Source organism: Buteo buteo, chromosome 17 (assembly GCF_964188355.1).
Source record: "Buteo buteo chromosome 17, bButBut1.hap1.1, whole genome shotgun sequence".
NCBI lineage: Eukaryota > Metazoa > Chordata > Aves > Accipitriformes > Accipitridae > Buteo > Buteo buteo.
Window position 1 is genome coordinate 8,097,958 of NC_134187.1, and position 24,792 is coordinate 8,122,749.

The 24,792-nt window shown below is 43.8% G+C and overlaps 1 protein-coding gene across 2 annotated transcripts in view; it reads right to left on the minus strand.

The window, feature by feature from the left end:
* Window positions 1-1,607: 1,607 nt before the first annotated feature.
* KLHL29 (kelch like family member 29) overlaps window positions 1,608-24,792 on the minus strand; it is a 409,774-nt gene continuing 386,589 nt past the window's right edge. For both annotated transcript variants that reach the window (XM_075049045.1, XM_075049044.1), the window contains exons 12-14: window positions 24,243-24,436; window positions 15,799-15,943; window positions 1,608-3,942 (exon numbers count right to left, since the gene is read on the minus strand). In XM_075049045.1, coding sequence (XP_074905146.1) covers window positions 3,759-3,942; window positions 15,799-15,943; window positions 24,243-24,436 — 523 coding nt within the window. In that variant the 3' untranslated portion in view covers window positions 1,608-3,758. The remainder of the gene's footprint in view (window positions 3,943-15,798; window positions 15,944-24,242; window positions 24,437-24,792) is intronic.

Consider the following 24,792-nt stretch of genomic DNA (forward strand, 5'->3'; position numbering starts at 1 on the left):
TTTTCAGAGAAATTCTTCCCGGAAAGCCGGGCGGGTGGGTAAGTACTTGAAGCAGTTTGTGCCTCTGCCGTCTGCTGATTAAACATGATGGTACTCGTGAAGTCAGGCAGAAGTGCAGGCTGCGGCTCCTCTCCTAGCTAATCCCTGCAGTGGCGGAAAGTGGGTGCTTGTGCTGGCGTTCCGTTTGTCCGGACTCCACCAAGGGCAAGCTGAAGTGTAACGAACGCTCTAACTAGCTTGCTGGAATTGCACTGTGCTAAGCTCAGCCATAACACCTTGCTGCAGTTAATTAAGAGACAGGGTTGCTGAGGTTTTGTTAGTACAGTGTGTTTGCCACTAGATGAAACAACGGGAGAAAGGTGGATGACTTGTGTAAATTGTCAGGGGTAGGTGATTACCTGAACGCAGTGAACAGCCCCATTTGGAGATCACTCTCCTTCCCAGGTGAGCCAGGGGAGTGTCAAACCAGCGAACAAAAGAGTTTTTATCAGGCTGCTGAGCCAGCCTCTCCCCTGAATTTCTTAAAGCTTTTGAGAAAAATCTCTGAGCAGATATGTGCACATGAGTCATTTGGCAAAAGCGCTCAGCCAACTTCCCAGAGGGGAACTAAAATAATTTCCACATACAAGTAAAGCAAATAGCCTGTGTCTTGTTCATCCTACCAAGTATTATTGAGTAGTGCTGAGTAAGAGATCTTTGCAGAGCGTTGATGAAAAGGTTGGCAACTCATTCCACTTGGGCTGGATTATTGCAGCATGGTTGTGTGATATTGAATTGCAAGGCTTTTAGTAGTCTTCACAGGCAGTTCAACCTGAGTCACTAAGCCTTAACTAAAATGTTTAAAAACCGCGGTTCATGCTTTTAAATACTAGCGTAGATGTACTCTGTAAGAACTGGAGACAATTTCAATATATGTTAGATTCTTCCTGTTAATGTGTAGAACAGATACTGCCTCCTAAGATCCAGCTGAAATGTTCCACTGCGGTGGTATTTGAGACTAGTTGTATCCTATTTGGCTCATCTTTGTTCCATATCCAGTTTTACAACTACCAGGTGACACCCTAATGAAACATCAGAGAAACCACGAATGGTTGCACTTAAGTGCTCCCTGAAAGATGTATCCAGTGAGTTACAGAGCTCCCACTCTGGATATGAAGGAATTTAGACCATAAGGCAAAAGCGGCTTTCATCTTTTAGACATTGCAGCAGCCGTGCAGTACAAATCCTAACTTTCATTTAAAACCAAACCAACCCAAAAAGCTGTTTATCAATTTTTTTTTTCAAGACAGTTCCCTAAACTATCTTGAGCTTTTTTGTTCTCTACTTACTAGTAAGTTTGGGAAAATAGATGAAGAAACAGGCTTGCTGAATAAAATACAAAATCACTTCTAAGAATTTTTTCAGAAAGGAGAACAGAAGTACTTTGGAAGCTACTGAGCATTTAAAATATTAGCATTACATTTTTGGATTTGCAAGAGAAGCTGGATGGAATAAACACATTTTCATCCGTGGCTGGGATGAAACCTGAAGTCTGTTTCAGGTTCATGCAGTGTTGTTTCTTGTTCAGTTGTGACAAAATTAATCCAATCTGGATGCTGAATCTAGATCTATAAATATATTTATTATAATATAACAAGAACTTAACAGTAAACATAAACTATATACAATACCATTACAGATAACCCTGTTTTTAATATTATTCACAGAAATAGCCAGTTTTGTTCCAGTGTGAGAAATGAAGAAATAAGCTAAATTGGAAATGTTGAATGTGTTTAGGTCTTGTTGACAGGTAGCACCTCCTTTGGAGGTAGACACACACCAACAGTAAAATTAGTCCTGCCCCAGGCAGTTAGAAACTTGTGCTCCAATCTTTAGGTTCACACTTGCACCCTGTTTGACATAAATACTTTAAATGACATACTAGTATATAATTTTGTTGTGCTTATTATTTTTTTTTCTTCAAAGAATAAATAAAACAACTGCATAACAAAGGCTGGAACCTCACTGTCAAAATGAGAGACTTGAGTCACCCTATAGCTTGACTCAGTTGACTTGAGCACTTTTTCTTTAAATACTGCAAGATACAAATTTCATTTTTTTCTTTTATTTTATAAACGATTATTAACAAAATAAGATGATTAGCTAACCATCTGCATTGATTTCCCCAAAGCTGTAGGCAGACCTCCCTCCATATAAAAAGGCTAGCATATTTGGTATGAAATTCAACTAGATATTGACTGTAAGATCTCACCCACGCCTTGTATAGGACCCTCCTTCTTGAATTACTGGCATGGCATTTGGGATTTGAGTCTGCAAAGGCAAGTATGGCAACTTTTTTCCCTCTACTTGGAAAGAAATCAGACAATCCTTAGCTTGGGGTTACTTCGTATTTGTGAATTTAAGATTCTTTCCCCTGCCCCCTCTATGTTACCCGGTCCATTTCCCATTTGATCCTTTTATGTATAAATTTATAAAGAATTTCCACATCACAATGCTCTCTGGATAGACAATATTTTAATATATATAAAAATATAACCCCTGTGCTGTGCATATACTTACAACTCTACATAGTAATCATTTTAAGTCTCTTATACTGGGCTTAAGTCTATGCATTTTTCTACCATGGGATTTAAACTCATGTGTTTAAAATCTGTAAATAAGAGAAGTATAAGGTTTCCACACCTATGGGGAAACTTGAAAAATAAAATAAAAAAACTTCTCAGACTTTACATAAAAGATAGTGGCGTATATCCCAACGTAAGGAATTTTGGTTGAGAGCCAAAACTGAGTGCGTAGCCACAACAGGAGGCATCTTCTCCATTTGATGAAAACGTGGAAATCCCACACTGCACTGTGTGTTTTAATGTGATCCCAATCAGAAGTGAAGAGCAGGTTTATCAGGAGAATGCCTCTGGAATCGAAACTGTTTTCATTTTGCATTACGGGAATTGAGCACTGCCAAGTTTGCTCATCGGCAGAAACCGGGAGGAGAAGGTTTAGAAGCCCCCCCCCCCGCCCCGACCTGTGGGCATGGCCACATGTGCCCACACAAGTATCACCGGGAGCAGAAACCCATCCAGCCCAACAGACCTTTTTTTTCATCATTTTACATGGAATTTATTACCAATGGCTATTCTTCTTCTCCCCAGTCCCCACCTCACCCCTCTTCTGGGCTCTGCTCTAGAGGACTGAAAGATTCATTTGATCTGTTGGAAGACTGACATCAACGTAAGCCATCTGTCACACAAGATTTCTCTCAGTCATTGGTATTGAAAAGCATGTATTTGTTAAAAACAAATGTAGGAATCAAAGTGGTAAGGACACTTTGACCTTTCAAATAGATTGATGCCTAAAGTGTAATAGTAAAACTAATCTGCATGGTTATCTTAAGAATCAAGCTTGAGCTCTAAAGTAAAATGCAGATTTTTTTTTTTTCCTCTCTTCCCCAGCTTAAAAAATATGTGAAATTCTATTGCACCTGGGTTGACCAAAAGCCGACGTCCAGAACAAGTGCCACTATAACATCTAGTGACACCCTTGTATTATTAAGTTACAATATCTTACATAGCACGGAGCTCTCTGCTCCTTTTCACCAAAAGGTGAGGATGATTTTTCTACATTCAATGTAGACACTATTCAAGACTTTAGAGCAATATGTTCACTGGCTGGCTTCGCTGCTTTTGTTTCTTAAGTAGTAGTAGTATTCTTGCCTGCTTTCAACAGGTACAAACAGTTCTTCATCCAATTCCTGGGTAATATCAGCCACTCTGAATGTACTTCTTGATTACTACACAGCCATGTCGAAAAACAGGGCAGGGCATATTTGGTAGAAGTGTCCATGTATTTGTTTTAGGGTCGTAGGCTTCCATGTTTCCCAGGGCAGGTCCTTCGCTGCTAACGATCCCACCAGTGGCATAAATTTTTCCATCCAGAACCACAGCGCTGTATTTTTAAAATAAAGAAAGTTTTAGTTAGTCTTCTTACCCAATAATTTTCTTTTTAGGATTAAAACAAACTCAGTCTTTCATAACAAGGGGTAAATGACGAATGCATCTTTTATTTTTATCTATATAAAGCATGTGTGGGCATTTCTTTTCCCTCTCTCTTTCTCTCCCCCAAATTAATCTTCTTTATGTTTCTGCCAGGTAGGTAAATGTTGTCTCTAATTTAAACAACAGAAGTTAGTCCAAGTAAGATGTTTCTCCAGCCCACAGTTGGGATCTGCAGCAAATGCAGCAGGACGACGTGTCCCTGTAACACCAAGCACATGCGAAAGCAATCCAAGCAATTCCGAGTCCCTGCCGCCTCGGTTGGAATAAACCCTTGCTTCAAGTTACTCCTCTAATTATCAATGAATGCTGCAAAGTGGGGAGAAAAACCTCCGAAAAATGCTCTGTTCCTTCAGCCCGTTCCATGGTCACGCTCTGGCGCGGGAGCCCAGAGGTCCTGCTGACTTGTCCTCCTTGCACACCCAAGAGTGGGGGTGTCAAGTGGGAAGCCAACCCGGGGGACACAAATCTGATGGTTGGGGATGTGCAGCTGAGGGATTGCCAGAGGACCTATATGTTGGCATCTAAAGAAGACAAAAAACCTTACTGCTTTTTTTAAAATGGAAGTGTTTGACTTCAGACATCTCTTGCAAATCAAGGATAATGAGGCTGGGCTCATCCTGTGGTCCATAGGCTCTTGATAGGGGGGAAGGTACCTAGGTGGGAAGGTATTTGAAAGAAAAATTGCCCTTTGGCCTCATCTCTTCCTCCTCCTTCCACTTAACGCCTTGGCCTCTCCAGCAATCATGCGTAGGGCATGACACTTACTTTGGGCTAATGAAGACAGACAACGGGGGGCTGGGCTCCTGGGTGGGTATTTGGAAAGGGCAGAAGGATGACAGAGGTAGCAGACAGCTGGCTGGGGAAAGCCTGTGCAGGGCTGCTGTGTTCTCCGTGCTGCCTTCCCAGTGCGTGGGGGGAACCCAAAAGTGGGGGAGGCTCTGCTTTTCATCTGCTGGGAAGCCTGAGTTTGGCCCCCAACATTTGAAGATGATGTTAAGCTGGATGGGGTTGGCGGTGGCTTTCTGGTGGTTGGGTCCCTTCTAAGAGGAGTTGGTGGACAGTTGTTTTGGGAAGGAAAATGGAGACTTGGAGAGTACGTACAGACCAGAGGACAGCAGGGAGAAAAAGAGGGAGGGGAAGACGAAAAATTAATTGCAGCCAAGAAGGTGGCCTAAATCAAAGAAGGTGGAGAAGGGTAGTAACCCTGCAGGCTTGGTAAAAGTAAAGTAATTTCTTCTGGCTAATTTTGGAGCAGCGGGAAGAAGGAGGATAAAAAGTGATAAAGGCAAAAGACAGGGAGCAGTGGAAGACCCAGGGTGAACTGAGACTAAAATGGCACCGACAAAGCCACATGTTTCTGAAGAACACAAAACTCTGATGTCCTTGCCGGAGAAGCAGAGCCTGAGGTTAAAAATAAACCCACAATGACAACAGTGAGGACTTAAATAAGCCTAGTCCCTGGGTACTGCCAGGAAATAGGAAATAATGAGAATCTTGTCAAAATAACTGTTAATCTGAAAGGAGGAGGAAGGAGAGAGAGACTTGAAACACTTGATTAGAGCCTATCCGCAAATCAGCAGGGCTGGATGATACATAGCCCAGGGTCCTAAGGGAGTTTGCTAATGAACTTACTGAACCACTGGTAATTATTTTTGAAACGTCAGGGAGAAACAGGGAAGAACGAGGACTTGACTAAAGCAAGTGTCATCCTGAAAGACAGCTCTGAAAGAGAATGAGCCCACCTCCAAAGGAGCTGGAGCTGGTGGTGGAGAGGCGCTGCCCAGCAGGGACTCCTGCCAGGGCTGAGGTCCCTCTGGCCAGGAGGGAGCAGGGGTGGCAGGACCAGCAGACCTAGTAAATCAGACAACCGTGCAAATTAAGCCACGGTTGAGGACTTAAGATATTTGTTGTGGGGTGGGAAGCCCGTCTCTGTACTGGAACAAGTTGCTATTTAAAAGCGACAGGCTGGGAATTGCAGCTTGCAAAAATACAGCATGAGGAGGGGAGAAGGATGGTCCTACCCCATGCTGAAACAGTCCTGATGTGGTGGAGGGGCTGCAGGAACCAGCAGGATAAGAGTTTAGAAATGAGGCCATGGGGTAGTGGTTGGTGTTTGTGCTTCACTTTTTTTTTCGTAATAGTGAAGCTGAAGGAGATGGAAGATTATTTGAATTGGGATAGGGTTTGGGATGTACTGGGCAGAAGAGGGGCCAATGTCAGAGATGGACTGCGGTACAAAGCAGCTTTGCTGTCTTGGTTCTCTAATGAAACGCTGATCAGTCATTAAAAAATTATCCCTACACAAAGCTTGACAGAAAAAAATAAAAAAAAAGGGTTAATTTAGCAATTTAATTGGGTGAAGTGGGAAAAACCAAACAAACTTCCAAAGAAAAAAAAGATCCCCAAGAAAGATCTGGCTGCAGAACGATCAATAATGGGCAATTAAAAGAAATACTAGTGTGGAACTTGGAGCCTGGGGGCGATTCCATCAGTGTTGATGGTCAAGGTCCAGTGCCCATGAATGGCCTCAGCCAAGTTTTAATTTACTGGTGCAGACACACTAGTGTAGATGACAGCACCTCACACCACCACAGGAAAGGACCTTGTTGGCTGCTGCCACGTGCATACGAGGCCTGTCTAATACTTCCTACTCGTTACCCGATGACACTGCTCTGCTCGGAGCTTTTGATCTGCCTGGGAAGGATGGGATGGACAGAGGGAGGACCCTGTGTGAAGACCCTTCCATCTGTGCTCTAGGTGACCCTGGGAACAGGAGCCAAGCTACCACCAGCCCTTCCTACCTGGCTGTGTGCTGCACAGCTAAAGTCTGGCCTGAAGTGCCAGGTATCCCCTTGGTCATCTAGTGTTAGGTCTCTAAACAGGGACATGGGTGCGTTACAAATTCCTGCGTAGTATCTTAGCTGCCCACATTTCTTCTAGTAAAGTCTCCTCTGTGTCATGTTTAGTAGCAGCTACTCTAAGCCAGAGCTGCTGCCACCGTAGAGCCGCTGAGTAGCTAAGCACACCCTCCTGAAATGATCTGGGTCCAGGTTCCTCCCCAGCCCATGCTCTGGATTAGAGGTTACAGCCGGTGGACAAATGTTGCTCTTGTTCTCCAGCACTTGGGCTACAGCTGGAGGAAATTCCTGCCCAGCAGCTGGGACAAGCAGCTCCATCCTGTAACCTCCCATCATGGTGCTAATGTGTTGGGGAAGAAATGGATGCTGAATTCCACCCTCTGAAAGACCATATGAATTTTAAGTAGTGATTAGAGTAGCTTCTGTCCCCTCCGTATGCAATTCCCATAGCTAAAACTGGCGTAACGCTTAGCTTGTGAGTCATGCCTGAGGTTAAGAAAAACGGTGAGCTACTGCTATCAAGAAATAGGCAGTTTTAAGTATGCAGTGGGTACAGGGGACTTTGGAGACATTTAGGCATCTCTGGGGCTAAAGTGGCAGGTAGGTACTTAAGATCAATTAGGAATTTAGTCCTAGATTGCTGCTACTTTGCAGTATTAGAACAATCACTGCTAATTTCTGGGACCTTAGGGAATAGGAAATTCAAGTGGGCTCGAAAACCCTGAGGAAAGTGAGTGGAAAGGAGTATGCTCATTGCTCTTTCTTCATTACTGTGACAATATTTCTTTTCTCCCCTCCCTTCCATCCCATCAGCTGTAAAAACATCGTTACCAAGGCTGACGCACAAAGAAAGAAATAATTACAATAATTAGGATGAGAGTTTATTGCTTGGTGCCATTAATCCTGAGAGATAAAATGATTACAGGCTGTCAGAGCCTGGGAAGGAATGCAGCTTCGCACCACAGAGCCTCACTGGGGGGACACAAACTCTCCAGCAGCTTTGGGGGCAGCGACCTCCCCAGCTAAGGAGCAGCCGGACCTCCATCTCTCCAGCAGCACGCCCAGGGTGAACGTAATTGGTATCAAAATGGAGGTCACTCCTTCCAGGAAAATACATTTCAGCATTTTGCAAATTATTACCCAGCAGGCTAATGACCCTGCTTTCTACTCCGCAGGTAATTGCTGTCGTTTACTAGACAGGCTTCACCTATAGCCCTGCAGCAGATTCACTGGAGGTGCCAGGGCGTCCTTCATTGCCCAAACCATGAGCCCTGTCAGAGGATCACGCCGTGACTATCCCCCAACACTGCCACCGCTAGTCTGGTCCATCTGCTGACCTCCACGAAGCTATGAATCACGATCCTAAGAAAATCCCCATGAGGCTGAGGTGCACCAAGGGCTGGTGGGGACCTGGCTGTCTATGGTTGGAATGCTTGTGTAATCTAAACACCCTTTAAATCTCTTTTTGCCTACCCTCCTCGCGGTCCTTCCCCAGCCTGAGAAAACAGGTGGCGGAGAAGATCCCTCTCTGACAGCTGGCCATTAAAGGACTTGATGGACAAGGCGAATCATTGAATCATAGACACATAGAATAGCCCAGGTTGGAAGGACCTCAAAAGATCATCTGGTCCAAGCTTTCATGAGAGAGGGACACTAGATAAGATTATCTAGCACCCTGTCCAGTTGCATCTTGAAAACCTCTAGTGATGGGGACTGTAGCATGTCCCTGGGGAGCTTGTTCCAGTGGATGATTGTTCTCACCGTAAAAAATTCTTACATTGAGATGAAACCTCTCCCAATGCAACTTGAACCTGTTGCCCCTTGTCTTCTCCATGTGGCTCCTTGTGAAGTTAGAGCCTCCGTCCTCCTTGTAGTTGTCCTTTAAGTGCTGGAATACTGTGTGAGGTCCCCCCGAGCCCTCTCTTTTCCAGGGAGAAGGGACCAAACTCCTTCAGCCTTTCCGTATAATGCAGGTTCTCTACCCCTTTGATCATCTTCGTGGCCCACTTCTGGACCCTCTCCAGTCTGTCTGTGTCTTTTTTGAATTGTGGGGACCATAAGTGGACACAGTACTCCTGGTGCAGCCTGACAAGCGTTGAGTAGAGTGGGATGACCATATCTCTATCTCTGCTAGTAACACCCCTGCAGATGCAGCCCAGGATCTGATTTTTCCCTTTGTTGCTGCATTTGACTTTGCACTGCTTTTTAATTAACTTTTTTAATCACATGTAAGCAAAACTAAGCACCAGGGCTCGGCACCCACGAGCTGGTGGTGCTTTCAGCTGGGGCCCTCCCCAGGCAGCTCAGCTGCCATTTGCTTTGTGGCCACTTTCCCACCAAGAGTGTTATTGACCCTCTACTTTTCATTCAAAAGCATCTTACAGTGAAAGTGTCCTGATGGGCAGTAATTTAGAAACAACTCAAAGCGGAAGATGTCAGTGCCTCTTTTCCGTAGTGTTTGAGACCCGAGTGCCTGGGAGCTCCTGCTCCAGCCCTTCCCTCTCCCGGTCGTGATGGCTAGACATAGCACCAAGCAGTGGGGCTACCAGCAAAGTCTGTTAATTTTGCTGCTGCTGCTTCTTCTTATTATTTTAAAATTTCCTTCTGAATCCTAAAGATCACATCAGCCTTATCAGGAAATGTTAAAAAATACCCCTTTCCTGTAATGTCTGGGGTTGTAAAAGATTTGAAATGGCTGAATTAGTGTGTTGGTTTGACTCCCTGAAACTTAGTATCTTCTGAGGCTACAATCAAAGCTCCTCTCCCTCCTCATTCCTGGCTATGCATGCACACACACTCACTAATTTATTTGGAGCAGTTCCATAAACGTTATTAGATATGATCAGTTAGATAGACACAGAATCTGCTCAAAAGAAGAAAAAAAAATCCCCACAATTATTAGTGGATGGATTTCCTTCCTGCCCTAAGATTTCAGGAGGGCTTTACTGGAGGTGGAACTGAACGATGCTCATCAACTGGCTGGAGTCAGCACTGGGATAAGAGAAGCCGGCAGGGTACCAGCTACTGTGGGACGCGGCTCTGTGCGGCGCTAGGCAGAACTGCAAGTGCCCCTTAAGCTCTTGCTTAAACTGGGGACCATTTAGCGAAACCTGCGCGGTGGTTTGCGGCGCTGAAGCGAAAGGCATTGCCGCCGTCTCCGTGGGTGGCGGTGCTCAGGGTGCCAAAGCGTTGTCCCCAGTTTGGTAGCGGTGCTGACAACCTGTGTGGTTGTTTGCGGCCGGGTTGGCAGCCAGGTTGTTATGTGCGAGAGGGCTCAAGCTCGGGTGGCTGTGTTGTGCTGCCAGAGGTGTCATCTTTACAATAAGATGGATAAATGAGGGTCCAGATTAGTCATGGTCAATTAGGAGGATATCATGACACTTCTTGGACTGGGATTATTAGCGTGGGTGTTTTGGCCAAGCTCCAGTTATATTCTCCCCTACTCCATGAGCACTTTCCCTTGCTAATGATCCAAAACCATCATGTGGCATTGTTACTGGTTGCTGAAAACCAGCAATGTTTTATTCCAAAGTCTGTCGCACATCAGTAACGGCCCGAGTGCTCTGTCTGTATCAGTTACGCTTTAATGCACACTGAAATCCTTCATGTCATCAACTGCTACAGAAATTATTGCTATTAGTCTGGTGTGGCAGTTCTCATCTGCTGTCTATGGAGCATAGTCCCAGCCACATGTCTCCTTCCAGATATGCTGGAAGATTTCAGTTTTCTCTTCTGGACCACAAACACTTCCAGCTGCAAATGCTGCCTTGCTGAACAGACTGGCCTTTACATCTGCGGGCTCGAGAAGGAGGAACTGTGCTCTGTAATAGCTTCACATGGGAATATCCATCCAAACAAGCTGTGCTCTAACCCCTTCCAGTGCCTGGAGTTACCACGAACTTTGCAATGAGGAAAGGAATCAGCTGGGGGAATCTGCGGCTGGTGCTGTACATTAGCAATGCCTAGTAGTTAAGCACAGGAGTCACCATGCTTCGCTGTTCAAGAACAAGGGTTTATTTAAAAAGAAGAGGGGAAAAAAAAAAAAAAAAAAGAAAATATCCACAAACCGACCCTGGTTTTGTGCTGTTCAGCCCGAGTCGAAGTTTTATTAAAGATTTCCATTCGGCAGAACCATCTAATAAATCTTACTGGTTAACAGTCGGAGGAGGAAGAAAATGCTTTTCTGGTGTCTGTTGGGAATTGCTGGTACTAAATTAGCTGCTCTGGAATTATTGCTGGCACCACCACGCTGCGGCTCGTGGAGGCTCTCTGTAGCACACTCCTGTTTGCACGCTGCCTGCATCCTAAGCAAGCAGAATATGGAATTTTTAATCATGCACAGAAATGCATTTGGTATTCTTTTTGCTCATGGAAAAATAGACCCTTGAAGAGCATGGCAGGAAGCGAGAATGCCTGCCTGCAAAGGCAGGACTTGCCAGTGCTGGAAGGGAGGGATGTCTTTGCAAGCCTTTCTGGAGGGAGGTGTCCAGCAGAGCAAGGTGTGATCATCTCAGCTCTTCATCCTCGTCGGCTGCTGTCACCACCTCCAAAGATCCCACAGACTTGGATCTGCCAAACCGAGATGGGGTCCACTTGGCAAACAGCAAACACTTGCCTGATGTTTGGGAAATGTCAAATATTTCCCTCACCCTCACATGTCACATAGAGGATATTTAAGACCTGTGCATGAACTCTCAGTGAATTTTACAATGTTTCAGGCATATTATAGCTCTTTGCTGACTTGGCACCATCCCTCAAAGGGTTAATTCTAGGTCAACATGAATTTCTTATTGACTTCCATCAGGCTGGGCTTCATCTGAAAATGATGCTCGATTTGCTCTTCTGTTGATTGTGAGCTGGAGACCTGAACCATTTATTTTTTGTTTTCATTAGAAGTAATTTAACTTGATATTAAAACCATTTGAATGGACCTTTAATTTTTCATATGCGAGGAATGTCACACACATTTCTTTTCCCTGTGCTTGAAGCCATCATGCTCCCTAGTCACTAACATGTAGAAACAGTGCAGATAAAAATAAAAGTGATGCGGTCAAGATTTTTCCCAGCAAATTCAGTATCGAGTGATTCCTGGTGAGAGGAGATCAATAGCATGCAGTTAATTTTTAAGTTGTTTATGTTGCTGCTTTTAAACCATGTTTTTTGTGATCCATGCTAATGAGCGGAATGAGGAATTTATAGATTCACAGACTAAGGTCAGAAGGGATCTCTGTGCTTAGTTAATCTGAGCTTGTGTATACGCAGGCCATGGACTTTTCCCCAGGCAGCATCTCTCTTGGAAACATATCTAATCTCCTCTTAAAAACACCGAGTGTTGGTGAGTTTGCCCCCTCCCTTGCTGGTTCACTGTTTAATTATCTTTGCTGTTGGGAAAGTGCCTCACTTCAAGGCTGAGATGTGTAACTTGACTTTCTAGCCCTCGTAACCTGCTATGCCTTTGTCTGCGAGACTGAAAGCTTTTCCACTTGCTCCCAGTGATCAAGTCACCTCTCAGCCTTTCTTTGATAAACTCTTTGAATCTTATGTCAAAGATTTGATTTGCAACCCGGGGTCATTTTTGCAGCTTCCCTTTGAAATTCTGCTGATATTTCCACATGTTGATGCGTGGACCCAAGACCTGCATTCATCTCGCCAACGCCGCATGCAGCAGCACTCTCTCTTCCCAGCTTCAATTTGTTTTCATTTCAGCGTTAGGGCTCATATTATATATCCAATATTGCATTGACCTTTTATCCACTGCATTGCGATGAAAGCTCTGAGTGGCCTCCTTTGTGTCCTCCTCTGAGTGCCTGACTTTCGAAGGGGAGCAGGGCTGCTATGCAGGTACAGTCCGCGATTGTGCTTCCTCCATCTATTACTTTGCATTTAAAATACCACTGCTACGTTGAGACCGTCTAACTGAGACATGCAGATAACTGGCTAAAATAGCTCCTTCTGTAATATTTTTACCCACCAAGTGCTATGCCAGCCGCAGCCTTTACCAGGGGAGATGTTCTATTACCTGGATTGTTGGTAGATGTATTAAAAAGCATTGAAGAAGAATCAATGCTTGCTACCGGTGGCCTTGCTCAATGATATCTTCTCATTAACAACTACATTTTGAGATCTGTCAGTGAAGCAGATTTAATCTCTCTAATGTGTGCCTTGTTAATTCTATATAATACCAGCCAAATACCTTGGAGAAATCGCAGTATATTATAGCATCACAGTTGTCTTTAGCAGCCAGGCATGTTTTATTAAAAAACAAAGAACCCAATTTCCCCCCCAAAAAGCAAAAGACAACAGGTTGGTTTAACAAGACCCATTTTCCAGGAAAGCACATTGATTGCTGTTCATTATATTATTAGCATCTAGTTATTTGTTGATGAAATCCCAAATTAACCACTCTGGTATTTTGCAGCAGACCAACATGAGGCTAAATGAGACCACTTAGCCTGATGTTGATACTTTGCAAAATTAATTGCTGCACTAAAATTCTCCCTTTTACCTTTTCAAAATATGGAAACTTTGGCAGTGCCCTGATCCATCCTGAACTGTAAGAGTTATTAAAATCAACATTAGTGGTTCAGTCAGCTTCTCAGCAAAGTCTCTAAAGATGCCTGCATCTAAGACGGCCGGGTTGTCCGATTTGAGAACTTAATTTCTGAGCTCACACCTTTCCTTGCTGCCAACAGTGACCTCTTTTGGTTCCTCACAGCAGATTATGGAACCAAACCTTCTTGCTCCCTTCCAAATACAGATGAGAAATACCCATCCGATCCATCTGTGTTACACTTTGCTACCTCATCAGCAATGGTTTTGTAACAGATTAAAATTACAAATTTGATCCCAAAAGGTTTGAAGTGCCTTTCTTTTTACTTCTATTAGCCCTTAGTACTTTACTGGTTCCCTCAGCCTCCTGTAGCAGCAGCCAGTTTTTAACCTATTTGTTACTGCTAACCTCCCATTTTCCCTATTTCCATGCATGCTGATTTATTTAGTTTTTGTCATAGGTTTTACATCTCCTGTTGGCTGAAATATTTTTCCTTGACCATTTCCCAGCACATTTAGGAATTTTTGAAATTGTGCCTTTCTGGCATCCAGTTGGGATGTACTGAACTATTCCTTTTTTTGGTGACTGTCCCACTATAAATGTAGGTTTCTAGTTCACTATTGCTTTAGGCTTTAGAAAAAAATGTAATTTAAAAGTTTGAAGTTACTTTTTACTGACGGGTGTCATATTCTACTTAAGCAAAGCCAGTTTGTTACAGCAGCAGCTAATATTTAGGTCCCTGGTTCACTCTCCTTGGGCCATCACAAGGTCTCCCACTGGATTCCCTTCTGCAGGGTACAGAGCAAAGCATCCCTTCACGTTAGAAACCCTGGGAAGTTTTCAGGTGAGATGCTCAGCCCACAGACCCTGGTTGAAATCATCCATGCAATTTCTTTTGTATTCCAGATATTTAATTAACAGTTTTTTTGTTATGTTTTACAAAACAGAGATGTTCAAAGACCAGTTCAACCCTCCCTATGGGAAGATACAGGAATGTATAAAATGTACAATTGCCTTTGCGTTTCATTTTACTGGTTAGGGCTCTAATCCTGGGCTGCATCGTACCCTGTATTTCTGTTTTTTCAGGAGAAAATACCATTAGCAGCTGCCTGAGCACTGCAGGCTCCTCCTGATCCTGCTAGAGCCAAGGAAGGCTGACCTTAGGTCTCCGCGGACGGAGCCGGCTGCTCGGCCCCCTTCACTTCCAACACAATGGGCTTCAGCAGCCAAGAGAGGGCGCTCCTTAAATTAATAAAAGAAAGGGGAAAAAAGGAGAAAACCAGGGAAAAAAACTAGTAAAAAGAGAAAAACTGAGCATGCTTTCTGAAAAAGGAATTTTCTCATCTGCACCAAAGCAAAAGGTTAAATGCAACAAGTTAAAACATGGAGGTGTTTTTCAGCTGTAGGATGGGGGCTACGGACACCCCTGGGGCAAGGAGCAGAGCTGTTGGCTGAATGTTTGGGAGATGCAGCTCCAGCTGCTGCCCCATCGCTGCTTCTCCTCCCACCCCACCCCGTGGTTTTTTTCGCCTGGGCACTTGCCCGGCACAACCCCTCCACCCTGGTTTTGCTCAGTGCCTCAAGATGCTGCTGCAGCGACCACCGATAACAAACCTCCACCCAGTGCCTGCGGCAGCATCCGTGGAGCAGCGATGGCTTTTCCCCATGAAACCGATAGCTCAGCCAGTCCCCGGCATGGGGATCTGCTCTGCGAGGGGCTGGTGCTGTAAAAAGCCTGAAACAAGTCCGTCTTTCTCTAACAGCTTCATAGTACTTTTAAAAAGACCCTTCAGTTCTGCCGGTACCTGCCATGGGTGCCAAGTCTTATTTTTGTCAGCTGATTTGGGAAGTTTGTTACACCTGTGACCAGGATCAGGCCCAAAAAGCAATCAAAGCACGTAATAAATAATAATTAATATCAGTGTGTGGTGCTTACTCAGTATTCTTTTTTTTTTTTCCACGGATCTTTTAGTTAGTTAGCAAAAACTTGTTCCACATTGTGGTGGTCTCTCCTACAGTGGGTATTTATCATCCTCCAGTTACACATGGCAGCCTGAGGAAAACAGCATTCCTGTAGTCACTGGAGGAGCCCCACACACGTCCCTCCCCATGATCCATCACGCCTGAATGTGGGGAGACATATGAACCATAGTAGGGTCCTGGATGTGCACTTTGGGAAATGCTGCATCTCTGAACACGTACAAACAAGAGATGAAGAAATACCCCAGGTGGTACACACCTCCCTTCCCCTCTCCCCTTCGCTGTTAGGTTGTATTAGCTTATTTATCAGCAGAAAATGTTAAGGCACCGGTAATTCAGTTTTAATGGTTTTTCTCACCTGCAGAACTGCCTGGAGTGGTTCATGTTGGGACCTGCTTTAATATTGCCTTTCTCTGGGTCATAGATGGTGGTTGCTCGTGCATAAGCTCCTCCAAGAATAAAGATGAACCCATTGAGAGTGACTGCAGGAGCATATTTGTTATCTGTCAATGGAAAGCAACACTGAGATCAGTTTTAGGCTCAGGTTTGGAGACTGTTTTTTTATTTATACATTCCCCTTATTTATAGATAAGTCACGTTTCTCTAAACCTCCAAGGCTAGGGAAAGAAAAATGAGGAAACCTTTCCTGGTTTTGTTCTCCTCTCTCCAAGTTCTCAAAGGCACTTTTAAAGTTCATCAGTCCTTCATCCCCTAGTATGCACCTCCCTCTAAACTGGTAAAATACAATTATCCTCTCCCAAAGCCTAATGGGAGTCACCGTGAAAGCTCCACTCTTACATATGAAATTAAGATGTCAAGTTGTTTCGGAATTTTGAATTGTTGCAAATTTTAACTCAGATGCTTCCCATGCCTGTGCAGCAGCTAAATACAGAAGAAACCCACAATGCAGAGAACCGCTTAATAATATCCAATAGTTGATTCTCTTTTGTATTCTGCTTTTGCTTGTGGGAAGGTCACCCACATAATCCATAAGATTTTCTGAGACCCAGTTTTTTTCCCCTTCATCTGTCTCGTAAATTCACCTGCATTTTTATTTTCAGATGTGTGTGTGTACCTCCAAGCAGTCCTGTATTTTAGCAATGAACAGTGTGAGGTTGGAGTTTGAAATTAAGCAAGTCCCTTAGCCTAAGCCAAGTTCAATCAGAGTTTCCAAGGATGCTTTAAAATTCTTGTGTTAGCTGTGGCATTATTAGAAATATTGGTAGAACTAACCATAAATTATCGAATAAAATAATTATAATTTAATTAGTTGACTTGTCCCGTATGCTGCTAGCATGCCATATGCACATTATTAAATATGAGCCAGTTGGGCTGAAATTTCTCATGATGGTGTCTGTCTTGATGAGATACAGTTTTTTTAATCAACATTTCAGTGAAACCAATCAGCAGTGTCTGGGAACAAAAGACGGGAAAATACATTGCTTTATTTGAGTTAAAATAAGCTTCACAACCAGTTCTCTAAGAAGCAAGAACCTAAGACCTTTAGGACATGAAGCAGACGTTTCCTGGGTGGCTACCCTGGCATGAGGGGACACCTTTATAAAAATTACCCATATGGAGCTATATGTTAAGGCCTCTCCAAAAATCTGCATTTTTATATGCTCAGAAAAGGGTGATCCTCTTTCATCACCGGTGGAGAATCAGCCTGGACACAGTCCTGCTGGCTTCAGCCCCCGCAACCCTCCTGCCAAGTGCGGGGAGTTGGGGGCAGTGTGCTGGAGAGGAGGTGCGATATCATCTTTACTGTGCTCATGTATCTCTGCTAACAGCCTCTACATAACATTGAAAGGGTCTATATGTTCCTCCCAGATCTCTAACACTACGACTGTGTCCTTTTAGGAACACAGAGACGGGCGTGAAGTAGCCCCAGCAGCTTTACCTTTGGCATTTGCTTACCTCTTGCATGGCTGGCATGTAACCCTGAGGTTCTTGTCAAACCACCTTATTCCATTAAATATTTAACAAGAGATTTAATTTGACATGAGTTAAGCAAAAGCTGATGAATTTCTCCAAAAGAGAGACAATTTCCTTAACTGGTGTTTGAACTGGTTAAACTAGAAGGAAACTAAGGAGTTGGTGGTGTCTGCTTCTGTTCCAGCATGGCCATGGGGTGGTCTGGCTCAGTTCACTCACCCTACGTCGGTGCATGCCCAGGGGGACGTACGGGGGAGCAGCACCCGGCGTGAAAAGAGACAAAACATGTTACGGGTTAAAGTTGGGCTCCTATTACGCTGAGTATCTACAGGCATATGTCAAAAAACCACGGATGTATTAGGAAAATGTCACTGATCCTTGGGAACAGATGGGAAGAAACTAATTCATCCAGAAAATAGAACAAGGAGTATTCAGTTTCTTCTCGGTGCCACTAAGCCACTATAATTCATCAGAAAGACTTATCTGTCCTAACAACTCGGCTCACATCCCTTTCCAAATCAGACTTGCATATGTGACATTTTTTCCAGTTAAGACACTCATCAGAAATTTTCCATATTTAATTATCACATCTTCCTATTTTTTTTTCTCCAACTAGCAGTGTTTTGAGGGAGAATGAAGCTCTTGCATAAAAAAAAAAGAACTCAGCTCCCAAATCTCACAGGGAAATTATTTGGGGCTCCCTCAAGGCAGAAACAGCAACTTCTCAGGAGACTGAATCACTGACTTCACATTCCTTTTTTGTTAAAGAAAGAGAAGGAAACCCCTTGGTTATTTTTATAGTGACTTTTTTTTTTCTTTTCAAATAGGCAGACAGTCTGATATTCTTTTTCTTTCTTTTTTTAAGAGGCAATCGTGTTTGATTTTCATCAATTTTTCAATACATCACCTATCTGTTGTCTTTTTACTGCTTTTGGCTTTAGCTACTATTTCATAAATTGGTATAAAGTAAGCCTGAGATAGAGAAACAGAGAAATCTCTGCTGTTTCTTTCAGGAAAGGAGACGTTCACAGCAAACAGTCTCCTGATCCTGATGAAGATATGGCAGAAAGACACGAGGGACACCCCTCCAGAGACAGGTAGAGAGAAAAGAGTGTGTTTTATTTTTGTTTTGTTACCATGGAGGCAGACGTTGTTCACAGATACAGGGAGCTTGGAAAACTCAAGCCATCATTCCTGCTACCTAGATGTGGATGACCACCAGTCAGTGGATGACCTTACTTCATCCCAGGTGCTACCCACACTCTTCCCTTGTTGTAGTCCTTTCCAGGGCTTGGTAACCTCATGCAGACACTCAGGAGACTCCAACTTCTGCCACTGCTCTAAGTCCTTAACATGCTCATAGAGCAAGGTGCGTGGCTGGGGAGCCTAATTTTACAAAAGCATGTTCTGGTTGGGCTTTTTGGTCAGTGACACTGGGCATGAACATGAACTTCTATGGATCAGAGGCTTATGTGGGATACAGTGGGGACTGTGGTTATTTCAAAAGTCTGCCAGAGGGAAGGAAGAGGGGGGAGAGGAAGCATGGAAACAGAGAAGGAGCTTCCTTTCCCCTCTAAAATTCAAGTGCTGGCGCTGTCAGATAGACTAATCCATTTCAGGCTGGAAAAATCTTAAATGGGATTTGTCCAGGACAGCAAGCACACTTGAGATTAAAAGGCAGAATAAATGTAAAAGAAATAATAGATAAAAGGTACTCTTCTTTCCAAGTGGATAACATCATAACATCACTCTCCTTTGCTGCTGCTATAGGAAAATACGCAAGTATTTCTATTCTAGTGACAGGTCATTGCAGGAAGGGGTATGCACTCAATGACAATCCGGAGATGTGCTTCACATGGGGTTGATAATTTAACCTACTGGTGTGCTCCTCACTTAGTAAGGACAGTGTGCTGTCTGTGATGTGCTTCGTGGCTCTCGTATCTCTTGGTATATTATATGGTCAAGTAGCACAGTTCTGCTTTCCCTTCCATGATTGCTTAAAGATCTTATGTTGCCTTCCAGTAAAGCACTCAGTCAGAGACTGAAGTGGCATTACAATGAATGGCAGCAGCACTTCATATGGAAAAAGGTTATTAAAACCAAACTAGTCAAACATTTTTATCAGGAGAAAGAAATGCGGGCATGCCAGCAGTCCAGATATAACTCCAACTGAAGGGTCTCCCTGCAGGCACGGGCAGCCGGTGGGGGTGTTGATGCACATGATGAAGCAGATTGGAGAAAGGAGACTAGTTAATACAAACTAAATCTGCTTTTAATAGTAAGTGCCTCTTCCCCTCCCTGAATACTATGCAAACAAGCTCAAGAATGGCATACTAATGGATAAGATAACATCCCACAGCAGCTGGGAGACTGTGTTCTGATCCTTCACATAGCTCATGAGGCCGAAGTGCAGATATTGCAATTAACAGCAGGGTCTCGGATGTCAGTCCTTCTGGCACGGTGCTCTCAGGCTGGCTGATTTCTCGTAACTACACAGCCGGTCACAGGCCCTATGGTTTCCTCAATGACCCTTGACCAAACCCTCCTCAGAAACCCCAAAGCTGAGTGTCCTCACTTGCAAACACCACATTTGGTGTATGTGTGGTGGGGATCACCCACACCAAAGCAGAAGGCTCCACTTGCCATCGTGGGGCAGTCTCAGCATCAAATTTACGGGCAAAATGTCGATGAACTGAAGAGAGTTGGACAAAGCACGGCCACACAGATGAAGCAGAGGCAGGACGTGAAAGGGAGGACATCTGCTGAAGGGCAAACACAAAAATACTGACTTTGCTGGGTAGAAGGCAGAGTCAGTATGTGCAGGGAGAACACATCGAGGGGTGGAAAAGCCATTCTGAACGGAGCATATGGCATATATGGAGGAGAAATGGGTGAGACATAGGAAAGTAAAATTCAAGCTTACTAGTGGGAAAAACACTAAGAACTAGTCATGGGAAGAAAGATATGTTGATGGAGGAGATGAAACACTCATTACTTTGAGACTTCTAGGTGAGAGCCAGCCAAACCCCCACACAGATACCAAACTATTGGCCTTGGGGAGAGGGCCAAGACATACATCTGATTTTTCTTGTAAAGTCCAAAAATAAATTCATGGGAATGATTATGCATTTTAACCAAAATAAGCCATGGGACAGTGCAGTAAAAATGCACAGATGCTGCTAACGCTGTTTTCCAGATATTTCTTGCATTCTTAGGTTTGTGATTGTCCCACTTTGGTTGGACATATCACTGCAGGAGTAAATGGTATGGTGAGGAACTAGATACTTGGATTAGAAATGAGAAATGCTCATAGATCTTTGACCTCTGTGTTCCCATAGTTCTCACCAGATTTTAAAATTTAATAGCGGTGGTGATTAAACACTGGGTTTTTTACAATCCAGAAACATTAATAATAACCTCACATTCCACCAGTACAGACACTGACTGTTCAGGGTATCAAAAAAGGTATATTTTAGTGCACTGGCATGAAGGCACAAAAGGCAATGACAAGATAATTAGGCTTACTTACAATCACTGACTTCAGCATGTCTATGGTGATCTTGTTAAATAAGACAAACCTCAGGAAGCTGGCCATGAAATACATTTTTAGCAGTGCTATATAGAACAGCCTGGCAAGAAATGGAAAGGCAGGTGCTGCAAGTATGTAGCCTGGGTTCATTTGCTGTTGTAGGACTTCGGCTCGACAGCAGCAAACTTCTTACAGCTCACAACACAAGAAGGGGATGTGCAAGGTGGTTTACCAAAAATATGCAGCGTGAAAGCCCTGGGAGGCTCCATTACTCCAGTAACATCAAACTACGGGTTGTGCTGCTGCAGGAACATCTGCCAACCTCAAAAGATGGGGAGGACAGACATGGGGCAAAGGATGGGGCACGAGAAAGACTCTCTCCTCTCCAAACATGGATGTGTGTAATCAACACCTACCCAAAGGCTACTACAACATCCATGTGCAACATGTTGGTGAGTGTCATACGTACTGCATGCAAGCATCCACGTCCCAACACCTCCTGGCAGGTGAAGGCTAAAGAATAAATGGAAACTGGGAGTGAATTTGCTGCTTATTCCTAGAAGAAATCCAGGCAGAAGAGAGCAGGGGCTGAGCTGCGTGGACTTGCTGTCGGTCCCCACTCCGTATCTCCTCTGCACAGGCAGGATGTCAGTATCCAGCCTGTTTCACCTCCGTTCAGATTAGCCAAAAAATGACTCTTCCCCCCCTACCATGGTTGATGCCAGTGTTGCCTTGGGTTAGATTGGCACACGATGCTTTGGAAGAGATGGACCTGTTGGGTTCAAACGTGTGCCATGCTGTATTCAACTCACTATCATAAAATACCACAGTGACTTGAGACTCCAGTGGTGTAGATGGTCTAAAAATCTCCAGAGACCTGTCCTACTTTCCATACCTGCAGCTACTGTTGCATATCTGAGCATGCTTGAGGTGTTTTTTAAATAATCCATTGTCCTATTTGAGGTCGAACAGGCTTCACTGATCTCTGGGGTGACCTTAAACAACACAAATCGTCATCAGATATCTCAGTTGACTTAGCACAGAGGCACACCTTAAAAATCAACACAAAAAGGCTCTGAGGCTGTCCAAGGCACCCCAGCAGTGATCATTATCAGGCTCCTTCTACTCCCTCTTTGTTTTAGACTGTACCACGCTTGGCGTAGCATCCAGTTCTTGGGGGATACTTTAAAAATACAGGTGATACTACGGTTCTTGCAGAGCTGGAGAAATTAAAGCCTATTACCAACATTCCCACTGCCTTTTAGTGAATATCAGGCATTACATCAGTTCAGTTTCCCAGACATTCTCCATGGGGGTGCAATTTTTCATGCTCTGTGTTATTTTACTTTATTTGCAAATAAATTGACATTACACATTTCCCAACAAAGACACATAGCAACTCCACATTTTATCATATATTTTATGCCTTCAGCTTAACTAATTAACTTTGCTTGCACCAAGAAAACATAAATACTATCTTTTAACTTCACCGGTGTCTTTCATGTATTTTTGTTAGGAAACAATAGTACACGTCCATTAGAACAGTGGGTGACGAACCCAACTCTAGATGGTTTGGATGATTTTTTCCAAGCATGCATGGTGTTGATGCCTGCTAGACAGTATAACGAGCCCAGGGAATGATTTCTTAGCTCCTGTGGCACTTTTACTATTTTGGTAAGGAAAAGGAATACCTCTTTGCATAATGCATTCATTTTTGCAATACACTGTGAGTACAGGAAAACCTCATACTGTCAGTCAGTGGATTAAATGAACAGCAGCAGCTGTAGCCATGTGATGGAAAAAGCCAGGCAATAGGTTTGTTTGCACTGCTGTATTACATAAACATGACTTTTGCCGGTTAACGCCCTCCTGCTGGGTGCTTCATGCTGCATCATATGCATGTCATGTTACGTTAGGCTGGACACAAACAGCAGCAAGGGAGTTGGAAAGCAGCAGCGCTGTCTGCACAGGGGAGGCTACAACCATGGCTCTACCAGGTCCTCATGACCTGATCTACTAGGGAACCCCAAGAAAAGAGTCATAATAATTGTAACAAGCTACAATAAAAAGAGCAGCTTGTTTTAGTTTTCTGAATATGCTTAGGCCTTACCTGAATACCTTATAACTGTGCTTCTACAATTTATTACTTGCTACACCTATTGCTCTACCAGGGTCAATACTGAGACTGTGATTTTTTTTAAATGAAGCATCTCATGGCACAGTTTCAACATGAATAAGAGGTTTAGGGTGGTGAAACACTGGCACAGGTTGCCCAGAGAGGTGGTAGATACCCCATCCCTGGAAATGTTCAAGGTCAGGTTGGACAGGGCTTTGAGCAACCTGATCTAGTTGAGGTTGTCCCCACTCATTGCAGGAGGGTTGGAACTAGATGACCTTTAAAGGTGCCTTCCAACTCAAACCATTCCACGATCTATGATTCTAGGATGCAAAAGCAAGCCATCCGAAAGCAGCTTCTCTGCAATGACTGTATAAGTGCTGTTTCTTTGGCCACCCGAGTACAGCCAGCCCGAAGGCTGCCCACAGTCACCCAGTGCAGAGCAGGTGGCCCAGGACAGCTGCCACCCTGCAGTAACATCCTCCTGAAGCTGAACGTTAAACCCCATTTCCAAAAGCAGCCTAAACACTCAGGGTGCAAATTGCCGCAGAAAGCAAGTAAGTTGCAATCTTCTGAGCGCTATCCTAATTTTGGAAGAAGTCTGCACCTCTGACGTTGGCTGGTACAGTGGCAAGTTTGGCCTCTCATCATGCTCTTTATTCTGTAAGATGTTCGGTGAGCTTGAGGACATCACAAACTAATAAACACAGTTTTAGTAATCTACATGTCTCGGAGATTTCAGTCTCTGAAGCACATATGCCTTTGGACAGCACTTATAAATCCCAGTTAAGAATGACTGCTACTTCCCACAGGACAGGCGGCATGTTAATAAACCAATGAGTAATAATCCATTAACTGAGCAGTGTTGTAAAACTGCATGGAGCAACACATGATGCCAAGATGAAGTTTCACTGCACTTTGTGATTTTTTGGTTCTAAAATTACCTGTTGTCCATACTGAATAACTGTTTTCCTTTCTCCTCTACTTTGAACTCATCACTTCTAGCTGATAACTAGCTGTATTAATGACTGACAATTGCCTTCAGTAAAGATCCAGATAATTGCCTCTCTGGTATAATATACCATGCATTCCGGCCAATCTGTTGTAAACATATCTCCCCTCACCCCCCAACTCATTTGCTTTCTGAAAAGGCATTAAAATACCTGTAGCACAGAGATTTCTGTTGTAATACAGGTTTATTCTGACACCATGCATCCCTTACCGATCATTGGAGACTCTATAAAACTCCATGAATTAGTCTGAGGGATGTAGGACTGCAAGACCCCTGCAGCTCGGCCGGCTTCGTTCACCCCACCGAAGACATAGATCTTCCCACCGCAAACAGTTGCAGCAGCTGAATGGACAGCCTTTGGCAGAGGAGCGATGGTCTCCCACTGGTTGGTTATCGTATCGTACCTAGGACGACAGCAATCTGAGTGAGCTGAGATGATGCAACACTGGGTGAGCAGTAAAGATGGGATAGACAGGCAGAGAAATCAGGCTGGGATTTAGAAGAAAGGCAGCTTAACAAGCAGAAGAAAAGCAGAGGTGGAAATGTATGTTTTTAACATCCTACAAATTCAGCCACTTGGTAAACAGTTTAATTAATGCTTTTTCTAAGCTTTTAAAACATTGAGTAAAGCCCAGAGAAAGCTGGTTCTATTTTCTATATATGCCTCTCAAATCTCATTATAGTCCAAGCTAAAGCAACTCAGGACATCTTTGTTGAGATGTCTTCCACTAATTAATTTCTTTTAATGAGTATACAATGA